General features: G+C 43.1%; 1 protein-coding gene across 1 annotated transcript in view; it reads left to right on the top strand.

The window, feature by feature from the left end:
* The window catches only part of FBXW8 (F-box and WD repeat domain containing 8), a 126,798-nt gene that overhangs the window by 31,657 nt on the left and 81,415 nt on the right, over positions 1–13,726 (top strand). The window contains exons 3-4 of the mRNA XM_059138655.1: positions 2,784–2,948; positions 5,691–5,779. Coding sequence (XP_058994638.1) covers positions 2,784–2,948; positions 5,691–5,779 — 254 coding nt within the window. The remainder of the gene's footprint in view (positions 1–2,783; positions 2,949–5,690; positions 5,780–13,726) is intronic.

Raw genomic sequence — 13,726 nt, 5'->3', positions numbered from 1 at the left:
GTTACTGGTTGGCAGTCTCCTCCTTTAGCACTTTGAATATGCCAGCCTACTGCTCTCTGACCTCCCTGGTTTCTAATGAGAAGTAAACATAAAGAGTCTTTTTCTTTTGCTGCTTTCATGATTCTATCTTATGTTGTGTGGAGGTGTGAATCTTTGAGTTTTTCCTTCATGGAGTTTGGTGAACTTTTATTTTTCATTGTATTTGGGAAATTTTTAGCCATTATTTCTTTAGATATTCCTTCTACCTCTTTCTCTCCTCTTATGGAACTCCCATAATGCCTATGTTGGTCCACATAGAAGGTATTCCATAAGCCTCTGAGACTGTTAATTTTTTTCATTTTGATGGGAGGGTTTCTCTCATTGTTTTTCTTTTTTTCATAGATGGTATAATCTTAATTAATTTTAAGTTTGTGGATTCTTCTTTTAGCTCAAGTCTGAATTATTTGTTTACTACTCTACTTTTCAACTTTCAAACTTCTATTTTAAAAAATTTATCTGTATTTTGTACTTAAACATTATGTTCATAACTGTATTTTCCTAAACCTGCTTTCCTTTAATATTTTGAACTTACTTGTAATAGCTGATCTAAAATCTTTACTAAATCCAGAGTCTGGACTTCTTCAGGTATAGTTTCTGTTGGCTGCTTTTTCTTCCTGTATATGGTTCCTATTTTACTGTTTCTTTGCATGTCTCAACCTTTTTTGTTAAAAACTGGGACTTTTAAAATAATGGGCAACTCTGGAAATCAGATTTTTTCCCTTTGGGAGGGTTAGTTTTTGTTATCTTTCTTGCTGCTATTTATTAGTGACTTCTCTGGACTGATTCTCTAGTTTGTATTTTTTGTCATTTGTGACCACTGAATTATCTGCTCATTTAGCTTAGCGGTTAGCTAGTGATTGGACAGAGATTTCCCTAACTGTGTTGAAGCAATAAATCTCCCAGTTTTTGCTGAGGCGCTCTCTGTTTGTTGGGGCATGCTTTCAATATGTCAACAGGTCACAACTCTGTTTTAGCTTTCATTTTGTGCTTGTGGAAAGCTTCAGGGTTAACCAGCATAAGAGATGAGGGCTGTCTCAGGTCTTGGCTGCACACAGAGTCCTACACATGTATATGACATTCTTGAGTGCTAGAAATACATTGGAACCTTTCAAAGCCCCTTGTGGACATCCCATTCCCCAGTTTTTCATCTAAGCTTTTGGTCAGATCCTCTTAGCCCCAGTTGCTAATGTTACCTCAGGCAGCCACAGCGTTAAACAGTTCTCCCTTATTGTTTTTGACAAATGCAGTGGAGATAAGACAGAGTTCAGTGAGATAAAGACAAACCTCTAGAACAGAGCTTTCCAGCAAGCTGTCAGGTCAAATAATGACAGTTCTCTGGGGATAGCACATGTGGGGACCTATAAAGCCACCTGGCCCTTTTGGTGACTATTAGGCTACTGGTTTTTATAGCTACCATAGTTGTAAAGCCTTGGTTTTCAAGGCTACCATGGAGTTACCTGTGGTCCTGGAGGAGGAGGATGGGATTAGTGCAAGTTAAAACAACATGAAGGTTGTTCTTACCAGGATGTGGCCATTTTTCTTAAATAAATGCTCCTCAAAATGTCAAAAAGCCTTCAATTAATTGCCAGAGTTCTGAAAAAGTTGATTTTTGACAATTTTTGGCAGTATTCTTATTGCTTGCATGTAGGAGCAGATTTTTGGAGATCTTTGCTCTGCCATCCTGAAAGTTAACTACCTATCAGTACTTCATCAAACGAGGAACCCTGGTGTAATGAGAGTCTGCTGTGCACATGCTGTGTGCACTATCGCCTACTTTGCCTCATGTTCCCTTTTCTTGTCTGTATTCAGTGTCTTGAAGTGGCCCCAAGGGAGTGTTAAGGAGTGCAGATTACTGTAAACCAGTGGTCACGACTCTCATTTTATTAGGAATGAGTCTTAATCTTTAAATGGACAGCAAGTGTTGAGCACTTAATCCCCCATTCCCAGAATGTGCTGCAGATCCAGGAGCATGTTGACCTGCTGGATCATTTTTTCCTATTGCCAGGAGAGTCCATCTTTTGCACTCTAGCCAACTTTGTTCATTGTCCTGTGCGGAAGTAAATCCATCATCCCCCAGAGTCAGGCTTGGAGGACAAAATACTAATAGTGGAAATGGCCATTTCCTCTGCATACTGTTGGTATTTGAATTCCTGTCCAGACACAACATTATTTTTTATATATCAGATCTTACAGTCCTGGTGAACAGCTTGAGTTTTCTGTTAAATTTTTTTTTAAAAATCTATACATTTAAAGTCTAAGTTTTTGTGTGTAATATAAATTTAATTTTCTCATATGACCAGAAATACTGCATTATGGATATTTATTTTGTTACATATAGCCTTTTATTTCAGAAGTCATCAGTCTCCAAGTGTATAAAGAAACACAGGTGCCTTTGGTAAAAAGTAAAGAGTTTCTGGTCTGAAAACTGGTGTATGATTGTATAGCTATGTTGCAATTGTATTTTTTGCCTTTTATGTATTTGTATTTTTTTCTCACATGTTATATAATAATTCAACCAAGTCATCTCAAATGTGATATGAAATGGTAGAACAACAGTTTTGAAATCTTGAAAAATAAAACTGGAAACATTTGCTTCTATTTTTTTTTCACCTCAGAGTGTTTTGTTAATGAGACATTTTATACTGCCATAAACTCAGGGCAATAATAAAGGTGTTGATTGATTTTTGGATGACAAGGGGCTTCTCTAATTGCAGAATTTGACATTTGTGTCACTTCTGTTTTAGGTGAGCAAGACGTGGAAGGTGATTGCAGAAGACGAAGTGCTCTGGTACAGGCTGTGCCAGCAGGAAGGGCACCTTCCGGAGAGCAGCATCTCTGATTATTCCTGCTGGAAGCTCATCTTCCAGGAGTGCAGAGCCAAGGAACACATGTTAAGAACCAACTGGAAGGTAGGCAATAGCCAATATCCTTACCTGTAGAAGAGCGGCCTACAAGGACACAGGAATCCAGGCCCTGGCTTAAATCCGGAGTCCCTTCAATTACAGCCTGAGGTTAACTGCCAAAAGCAAAGAGGGGAGTGTGGTGAGAGTCCTGTCAGCTGCTGGTGATTTGTTGCCCATTTTGTTCACCTTTAGAGTATCTGCCCCCGCTTTCAACCACACGGTTTGGGGGCATCCTCTTCTCTAGGAGAGGAGGGGTGAGATTAGGGTGTCGGTCACCTCCCCTCCGATGGTTAGGCTCTCCGGACTAGTGCTCAGTGAAGCCTCCTTTCGTCTCGGCCAACACTGATGGACCAAGACATGGACCCCCACCTGAATACAAAAGAGAAGCTGAAAATGCTATTTCCAGTAACTCTTTAAGAGGGAGGTTTTAAACGTCTCTAAGTACCGTCTTCTCTCCCCTCACATAACCCACTGGCTTGCTTCCATAGCATTTATCACTTCAGAATCTCTACAGAAATATTAGATCACGGCTAAGAATTTGCACACTGGAATGTTTCTATGGGAAATAACTGTCAAGAACAGCATTACTTAAAGCTGCTCTGAGCCATGACAGGACGACCGTGCAGTAGTGCTGCTTCTTCCCGCCTGGTAGCTGGATAGTCCCTTGTATGGAAAGAGTAGAACCATACATACTCTCCCCGCCCCTGGAAAGGTCAATCCTAATAGACTTTGAGATCAACAAGCTTTTGCTCATTACTGATGGTGACAGATTGCCTGTGTGCCTGTCTGTCCCTGGTCACCTCATAACCTGATTAGTGATGGATACTCTCGATTTGGGCAAACTTACATGGTTTCTAGCAGAGTTAGTAAGAGCAGTGTTTCTTGAATTCAGGGTTTCTCGACCGCAGCACACGACCCCAGTGACATTTGGTGAGGACTGTCCTGTGTGTGACAGGATGTTGAGCAGCTTCCCTAACCTCTGCGTAGTGGATGCCAGTAGCATTCTCTACCTCCCTCCAGTCGGGACAACCGCAAATGTCTTCAGACATGTCGTGCGTCCCCTGGGAGGCAAAATCTCCCCTGGCTGAGAACTACCTTTCTCAGGAGAACTAGCATAGCCATCCTTTCAAAGAGCTTTAAGACCCCACCACTAAGAAGCGCCCGGGCCCCACAGCTGTGTGCTCACCAGGTCATGAACTCCCGTGGAGGCTGACAACGCTCTTGCCTGTGTGGTTGGGCCTGCATGAGAGACCTCAGTGAGAGGCAGTCATGAAGGTTTGATGGCACTACTTAGACAAGCCGGGTCCAGCCCTGCAGCAGGAGCTGGAATTGAAGGAGAGCTGGCGAGTTGAGCATTCACGGGGGCCTTTGCCTCTGGAAAGGAGGGATACTTCTGACTTGTGTTCCTGGGAGCTAAAGTGGCAAATTCAGAGATGTCGACCCTTAGTAGCACCACAGCTGAGTTTCTCCTTCCGCCAAAGCTTTGGTGATAGAGAAAGCCATGGAGGGAGGCAGCTACTTCCTCCTCATCGGCTGGAGGTGGCAGCAGGGACGGTGTTCAGAGACCCACCTGCAAACCTCTGGCCCTTCATAACTATGGCAGGTTACGTGCAGATAAACAAAACGTCTCGTTTTTTCCTCTGACAAGCACACAGCCGTTTGTTTAGTGAGCACTCTCATAAATGATTGCCGATTCAGTGAACTGGAGTCAGATTCTTGCAGCATCTCGGCCCATTTCCTGGTCCTGTTAGCGGTGAGGACTCCCGTGAGTGAAGTGCGGAATGATGAACCATGCGCTAACTGTAATGATGGAATTCTTACTGGGATTCTAGAAAGAAAGCCCTATCAAAACATGAAAAGTAGTGTTAAAGCAAGTTGTTTTCCCTGCCGGTGCTCCCATTTCCTGCTGCATAAGGCCAGCATTGGGTTATGGTGAGGGGGACGAACACTCCTACTGCACAGCATGGCCCACGTCCTGTGTAATGAGCTTTGTACAAATGATCCCAAACCCACAAAGGGGCATAGAGTGGAAAATACATCTGTCTCTTGTGTCTCTCTGCCTGCCACCTGGTCCCCTCAGGAGCAACACTCGTCATGGGTTTTGGGTTTCCTTCAAAAGAACCATTTCCGGGGTGCCTGGGTGGCTCAGCCAGTTAAACGTCTGCTCAGCGGGCAGTGTGCTCTCCCTTACCCCCAGCTTGCGTTGTGTCTGTCTGTCTCTCAAATAAATAATCTAAAAAAAAAAAAAAATTACCGTTTCCATGAACCTCTGACCTTGCAGTCTTTATTTTCCCCATCCTGATTTTATCTTTGTATGTCCTTGCTCATTTTATCCCCCGAGAGTTCATAAGGGCTGCTGACAGGTAAAATACCATAAAATGCCTTCTGTCCTCTGAACTGAACTAAATACACGTGATGCATTTCCTCAGATACTTGCCACTGCCCACCTTCTGTGCATCGTAGCTGTGTGCTCACACACTGCCTTTGGACCCTGTAACCCCCTCGAGCCCAGGAGCAGCGACTTGCATGTCCCATGCCCCCACCCTCCTCTTCAGTGCATCTCATGTGTGCGGTAACCCGTACATGCTAACACCTGATCTTATTAGTTGTCACCTTTGTCCTTTGAAAGGACAACTTTGAGCATAATCAAGTGCTAAGAAATCGCCGTCGAACGTAGCTGGAAGTGAAGTGCCAGCTTCCGGGGATCCCAAGAACAGTACAAACTGTATCTCCTTTCTCCTTACACAGAATCGCAAAGGTGCCGTGAGCGAACTGGAACACATTCCTGATGCGGTTTTGTGCGACGTGCATTCCCATGACGGCGTTGTCATTGCCGGGTAAGTGAACGCAGTTTTTCACTTAATGATTAACTTTTCATCTTAAGGTCTTTCATTTTTCATTGGCCACCCTCTGAGTCCCAGTGACGTTCTCTTCCCCTGAGAGCACGTACCTTCCCACAATAGCCCGGGTTTGATGGAAAATCTCCACGATTCTGTTGTCCAGCGTTCAGGAGTCTGAAGTTAGTAGTGGGAAGCGAATGGTGTCGAGTGTAGAGCTATAATCCATTTATCTCAATATGTCTTTCCTAGCCTTTAAATCACTCTTGTGGCATGTTAGGTTAGATTTTCATTAAGGCAAACAGTCTGTATTTTATGAAGACATAAAAAAGTCAAGCAAGAATAATACATGTTGGCACAAACAGAGCCTGTTCTTACTGTCTTGTTCTGAAGCTGTTGTTATGAGAAAGGGCTGTGACCACATGGGATACTCCTTCCCCACCACACAGCACCTGTTTGCTACTTGTCCTGAAATAAGCTTTTTAGTGGTCTTCATCACCAAGAAATTTAATTTTAGCTTCTGTAAATTCCTGTGGCTACTGTCCCAAAAACCTCTTTCATGAATTCTTCCTATTTTACTAACAGATGCAAAAAGATTTTTTTTAATGTACAGTGAGAAGACCAGTTTGATCTTTGGATTGAGAAGTGGTCTTTGAACTACAGTCCCACACTGTATATTTAATGCCCTGAGTAGAGATCATAACATTTAAAACCCTGAGTCTGAATTGGCTTTGGAGTGAGCCCCCCAGGAGAGGTTCCTGTCTGGAGGACCAAAAACAAATCTTGGCCTGAACAGCTTGGTGTAGTAGGTGAGTCTTTTTCTTTAAAGAAGACTCTGCTTAAGAAGCACCATTGGAGTTTAAAAAACTCCAAACAGATTATTTTGTGATCTACCATACCTAGAAAAAGTATCTTTGCTTGAAACTAGATATGCCTGGAAAGAACGCTTTTCCTTAGCTTTTCTTTTGCTGCGGTGATGTAGAGGTGAATGCCTTCTTGGGAGTGCTGTAGAACCACTGTTTTTGGAAAGATGAATGGACCTGAACTCTGGAATTCTGTCCATTCAGGTATCAGTGCGGCTTTAGACTTTTGCTTCTCATAGCAGAAATGTGGGCCTCAGGGCTTATGCTACATAAGGTCCTTTGTGCCTACAGATTCTAAGGCTCCATGGTAACTCGGAAAGGACTTCTGTCCTTCTAGCTTACAGGGGTCTCCCAATGTGTCAGGAGGCCTTTGAGGACAGAATGTTGAGATTGGACTGAGAGTCCGAAGGGAAATTAGAGATAAAGGAAACTTTAATCTCCAAAGCCAAGTAGGAGTTTATCTGGACGTGGCCCTCACAAAGGCCGGCTGGCCATGAGTCCAGATGCCAGCCCTTCTTTTCCTGCCTCCCTGTTCCCCTGAGGTCTGCTCAACATTACAGATTATGCCAGCACAACACAAAGCGATGGCAGAGTTTCGTGGATCGATAAGATGAAACGTGATCTGTGGGTCAGAGAGGCTCCTCCCGGCTCCTCTTTCTAAGAGAACCTTATGTTTATGGCCTAGCATCGGGTACTTCAGTCTTGCTTGTGTGTAGAGCATCTTGTGTTTATCATTAAAATTTTATCTGGTGGTTACGGTGCTTGTTTTCTGGGTCAGATCTCGAATCCCTTTTCATTTGAGACAGCGGTGTTTGTGGTTACCTCATTCCCAATCAATGTTGTATTTACCCGGCTTTCTGCAGCTCTGCATCTCCAAGGAGCTGCTTGCAGAGACCCTGGTCACTCCACCTTCTCTCGCCCATCTACTCAGCCTGTGTTTCTCTGCTTTTCCTTCATTTCCTTTTTCTCCCTTTGAACATAGGCAGAATTTGTTCAGGGGCTTAAGTTTTATGTGCCTAGAACTAAACTGTGTAACCACTTTGCATTGAAACCTGTTAGGTTTACTTCCTGTAATTGGCAGCAAAGGCGCCTGCAGAACCCCTTGCTTTTTCCCATCTTTTCACACCTTTGTGTAAAAGGTTCCTGGTTTGGAGATGCCTAGAATAATTTTTATTACTTAATGAGCCTCGCAGTTGACCCTGTCTTGGTTCTGCCTTACTTTTCTTTTCACTCAAACCAGAGTAACCTTCAAACACTTACGCACTCCAGTGCACCCAAGGCCCAGCATACTCATCAGCTGAGCAGGACCTGGACGATGCCTCTTACCGGGCTTGTCTTCCAGCAGAGGAAGTGGATACTGTTGTCAGAACTTTTGGTTTTTTGTTCTTTTTCCCATGAGTCTTTTGTTTCCCTTATGGTCTCATGGATGGTAACTTCCAGTTACTTTTTCCTTATGTTCCAAGCCCTTTAAATTTGTTTCCAATTTAACTTTTTCCTGATTACTCATCTCTGGTACCCTTGACTTTTCCCACAGTCTCTGATTGCCTCTGGCCACATCTCTCTCTCTCTCTCTTTTAATTGAGATATAATTCCTATACCATAAAATACCCTTTCAAATCGACGAAGTCTGTAATTTTTAGTATATTCACTAGGCTGTGTATCTATCTACCGCTGTCTAATCCCAGAACATTTTCATCACCCCAAAAAGAAACCCAGTCCTCCTCCTTTAAGGTCCAACTCCAGTCTTGTCTCCTCCCAGGGGTGTCCACAGCCCCCTGGCCTATTAACCCCACCCCAACATCTGCCTGTTTCCTAACTCTTGGAGAAGTGACTGCAGCTTATAGTGCAGCTTTGCCTTAATTAACATTTTTGTTTTCTGTTGTGGCTTTACTTTGAAATAATTAATTTCACAACCATGTATTTTCTTGCTGTTAATTTGTAAACATCTTTTTCTTTTTAAAGCTAGAGGTAGTGTGTAATATGCAGTGCCCTACGGTGCTTGTACATTGTTTTGTCTGAAGGAAACATTATAATTTGATATGCCGAACCCCCTCCGACCTGGATACTGAGTGTTATGTGGAAACCTGAGGAAATCCCTAATTTGTCTGGTCCTTGATTTCTTTGTCCTTTCCACTTAGAATCATGTCATCCAGAACCTGGAAGAAACCGTAGAGGTTAGCTGTTCTAAAACCCTCTTTTACATGGCTGCCTGGGGCTTGGAGGTCTGACGAGCCGGGAGGGTCAGGCGTGCACTGCACCACTCCACTGTTCTTCTGCAATGTCCACATGGACAGCCAGCGGGTAGGGCTGCCTTCTGGAGCCCTTGTTTGCTATTCCGACAGCTCATCTAGGACAGCTTCATTTTGGGTTTTCTTTTGTGGCACATATCATTCTTTTCTGTTAAAAAAACGAAAAAGTGGTAGTAAAACCATGTTCTTACAAAACCGTTAGAAAGCAGCAAAGAGAAAAAGCCACCTAAATCCCAGCATGCTAACGTGGCTCTTGTTATGGTTTTTGTGTATGCAAGTTATTTGCTCATTGTTTTATGCACAGTTTTACATAAGCCTAGCCTACCTTCTGTTTTGGCCTTTATTCCTCACTAAACTGGTAAAAAATTTTTTGTGTTATTACATGCTTTTCATTATTTTCTTTGATTTGTCATAAAAAGTCCTACAATGTATCTTATTTTTTTTTATCATTCCTCTAGTATTGGACATTAAAGTCATTTCCCGTGTCTTGTTATTAATGTGTATATTTTACATAGGGGTTTTCAGATTTCCCCCCTTTTTAGTACTGTCAGTCTTCTTGAAAAATTATAAAACATATGCTTATTGGGGTCCCTATGTGGCTCAGTCAGTTAGGTGTCTGCCTTCAGCCCAGGTCATGATCTCAGGCTCCTGGGATAGAGCCCCACGTGTTGCTCCCTGCTCTGTAGGGAGTCTGCTTCTCCCTGTCCCTCTCCCCTTGCTCATGGGCTCTTTCGCTTGCTCTCTCATAAATTAAAAAAAAAAAAATTAAAAAACCTGCTAACTATAGAAACTTTAAATTGCATATAAATGTGTAGAATAAAGAGTCCTACATCTTTCTATATCCTTTAGTGTGATTATTTTTCTAGGCTAGAGTCCCATTAGTGGAATTACTGGATTTAGGGGAATGAATTTTCATATTTTCCAGATTAAGAAATTATTTTTAAAAAGCCCTCATAACTCTCAACTTCCTTCCAGTCTGACTTTTGGGTGTGAAGTCTCCAAACCATCCCGCAAGCCTGCTCTCCTGACCCTGCCTCCCTCCCTTCTGTCAGGGCAATAAGTAAGAGGGGACACATTCGTGTCTTAACCTCCTATAGTCTGGTTTCTATCCCAGGCCTTCCACCACGCTACACTGTCTCTCAGATCACCAGGGCTTGCAAACTGGTGGCTTTTCTTGGCCCATTGCCTTCCACGTGTTGGCAGTGTTGGGTCTTGTTAACTGTATCCTTCTTAAAATGATGGGGGTGGTGCATTGAGCATCTCTGTACCTTTGGAGCCTAACACTGGACCCAGGACTCAGACTTTGAGGAAAGTGTGTACAGAATGAAAACTCCTTACACTCCTGAGACCGTGCACTTTCTGGGACTCTTTACTGCGTCTTTGACCTGCCCAGGCTCCTCCTGTGGCCCTTCTTGCCTTTCTGTGGTCTCACTTGGCCACTTAGCAGTGATGTGCAAAATTCCAGAAAACCCAGTTGCTGTCTTTGCTGGGTAGATAAGAAGTTCCCGCAGCCATGACAGAGTAATTCAGGCACAACCTTTACTTTGTTGTTTCAGCCAAAATTTTTCATTTCTTTAACTGGAGAAAAACTTTTGTTCAGAAGCCACCGATGTCCATACCGGAAACCCCCTGTCTGTCTCAGAGTCCAGCCTCTAGCTGCATTTTCTCTGTGATGGGGTAACCCTCCTGAAACACAGTGAGGGTGGGTGTATGCTTTTCCGTGTATTTAGAAGAGAGATTATCTGGAAAGTTTGTTGATAATAAGTGATTAGGAAGTGTGGTTTTTGTTTTTGTTTGTTTGGGTGATGACAGCTCTGAGAATTTTGAAATGTTTCTTAAATTATATTTCTCATTAAAAGAACAGAAGAGATGAGCACATGAAAACATGCCTGTCCTGTTTTGTGATGCGGCAACTGTTCTTGTCCCCAGTTGCACTCTGGAAGTTAAGAGCATTGAAAACAGATGACATCATGAGTTCAGAAGGGCCATATTCTAAACCTGAGCTGTAGGTCTAGGTATGATCCACCAGAAGTAGACTTGCTTTACTGCCACCTAGTGAAGGGGAGAGTCTCAGGTAAAGCTTCCAGAAGGTCAAGCTGGGCTCACTGGAGGCCTTGTGCCAGCTCTGCTAACCATTAAGCTATTAGCTCACCAGAAGCTTTTATTAGATGCCCAAGAGTATGGTGGTGGTTTGCAATAAACTCCCTCCTTACTTAAGATTCGTAAGTCTAAAGCATTTCAGTCTGCATAAGAGAGCATACTTTTCTAGTCACATTAGAGGACCTTTTCCTCCCCGTTTTGATTTAAAAAATAACAAGCACCCTCTTTGCGTCAAGGTTTTTCTCAGCACTCCTAAATATTTCTACTTCGGTTTCTGCTGCTGTGATGTTGCCTTTTTAGGGTCTGGTTTCCGCTTTTACTGGAAGGAACAGTGACCGTGTACCAGTGTTTCTCCTCTGCCAGAAATGGTTGGAAGGAAAATTATCATTTAATGTTGCAAAATATCAACTCTTATCTCCCTTAGAATATGATTGTCCCATTTGGTCTCCTGCATTTCATCCAGCTCTGTTCCCTTTGAGGCAGTTATGCCCAAGTAGACAGGTGAAAGGAGTGCCGGTGCCTCCTTCCAGCAGCCAAGTGACTTCTGGCTGTTGTTCTGGCTTTTCTCTTTGTTAGCTTTGTCTGTCCACACAACCCAGGCTTCTGTAGGCTGGAAGCAAAGCTTTGAGTTCCCGGTTTATGTGTACATAAAATCTCATGTCTGAGTCTCTGATTTGCTTGGCACTTCCAGTGGAATTTTCTCATTTGTGATTAAGAACTGTAGGAAAATAATGGTTCCTGCATCTAAAGTAACTTGAAATACTATGCTTTTAGCCATTTTCCCACCACTTTTTCCTAGTAATTAAAAATGGGCCTTTTCATTGACCATGTACCATGCCACAATATGACTTTGCTCTGAAATTGTGTATATTTGCCCCAAATTTTAAAATCTGCCTAGGAGCTAAAGATGGCAAGGACGGGACTGAGGGGTTTAATAGTTGGCTAGTTTCAGGTGAATGTATAAAAATGGGTAATACCTTTGGCTTGCTTTTGAGACTCTTAAGATAACGTGCTTTGTAAATAGAGACAGGTGGTAAAGTTGTGTTAGACAGATGTCACCTCACTTAGGAAGGACATGCTTTCTATCTTTTTCCTTCTTTAAGAACTTTTTCTCTTGATGGTTTTCTTGCAGCCTTGGTTTATATATATAGATTTTGTACTGCTGCTCAGTATGACATTGGACTGTTTGCCATAAGGAATTTGATCATTACCCGTTAGGGACCTCTTTTTAAAAATACCTTTAAAATTTATTTTCTGCCATGAGGTGTACATGCTCTTCTGGTAAATAAGTCTGAGGTAAGGTATTGATAAGAGCCTGGAGGAGACCATTACATTTATTATACCCTTAATGAAGGAGCTCCAGAATACCCTTAATAAATACTGGTGAACTCATGACTGCATTTATCCATCTCTGGTTCTCCAAGGAATAATGGGAAGGGCCCTAGCTACAATAACTCTGCATAACCATCATTGACTCTGACTCTATTGATTGTGATTAACCAAGATGTATGGAAAAGAGTTTTAAGTGTGTAGTGCATGTATCTCGTAAGGTCCATTAAGATGTTCATTATTTTTCAATCGCTGCGTCTTAAGCTGCACTTGATGTCTGTAGTAGAGCTTTTCTGCGGAAAGACTGCACTGTGGGATTGAGTTCATTTTGTTAATTGCATAATACTACGCAGTCATGTTTCATAGAAAACAGTAAATACTCTTGATTTCATTGATTTGTATTCTTTGGTTATTACTAAATAAAGTATGGAGCATGCAAATAGTTCTTAAAGCCTCTGCATGGTGAGGGCAAAAATGGTTCTTGAAATGAGTGGTGCTGCATTTTGGGGGGCCTCTGCCTAATTGCTTGGTGGGCTTGAAACCAGTTTTGTCCTCTGAATTTAAGCCGGTAGATTCATTCATTGAACTCTTACTGAGCACAGAAGAATGCTGCAGAGACCCCTCCCTTGCTCCCAGGCAGCAAGGAGTTCAAGCCCCAGCAGTGACAGAATAACTTGGGAGATGCTAGGGTCGGGGGAGCAAGGCATCTGCCGTAAGACCCTAGGGAAGGGCACCCAGTACAGGCTCAGTCAGGCCGGGTTCTCCTGGAAAGTGACTTCTCAGCTGAGGGAAGGATGACAAGGAGCCGGCTAGGTAGAGTTTTATGAGGCAAGGATGCAAATAACCTGTTTACACTCTGCTACTCCTCAGTCCCAAACCAAGGGCAGGCGTTAATAGTTCAGCACAGCATTTACGTTTCTGGTACGCTGCTGGAATTCAGCTTCAGAATCCTTCTCAACACAGGGCTGCAGGCAGCCTCAGTTGATGTACTGGATTTGACACACAGACCATTTGCTAGGCCTGGCCTGAGGCCTCATGACGAGGCTCCTTTCGGCTGTTGTCAGTACTTGGTCAGAATAGAATTGTGATTTTGTTTGGGGATGGTTGTATGAATATGGCTCTGTAGAGGCTGAAGTTGTATCAGCCTTTCTGTACATCCTCCCCTGTCACCTGTGAAGTGCATATGGGAGGCACCCTTGCTTCTGCCCGGCCTCGCACTCCTTGCCAGCATAATGAGCCTTTTTTGTTGGCTTATTGCCTTCTAGTTAGAGATAGTGGTAGAATTGATGGGTTAGGTTCACGGGCTGTGTCCTGCAAGCCTGAGTCACAGTATTAAAGACGATAAATTCCTTATATTGCACTTCAATGGGGATGGTCCTTAAAAGCCATATTTGTTTGAAGACACT

This window comes from Mustela lutreola, chromosome 11 (genome assembly GCF_030435805.1).
Source record: "Mustela lutreola isolate mMusLut2 chromosome 11, mMusLut2.pri, whole genome shotgun sequence".
In the NCBI taxonomy this organism is placed as follows: domain Eukaryota; kingdom Metazoa; phylum Chordata; class Mammalia; order Carnivora; family Mustelidae; genus Mustela; species Mustela lutreola.
Note: the sequence above shows the minus strand (reverse complement) of the source record. Positions and strands in the feature narration are given on the sequence as shown.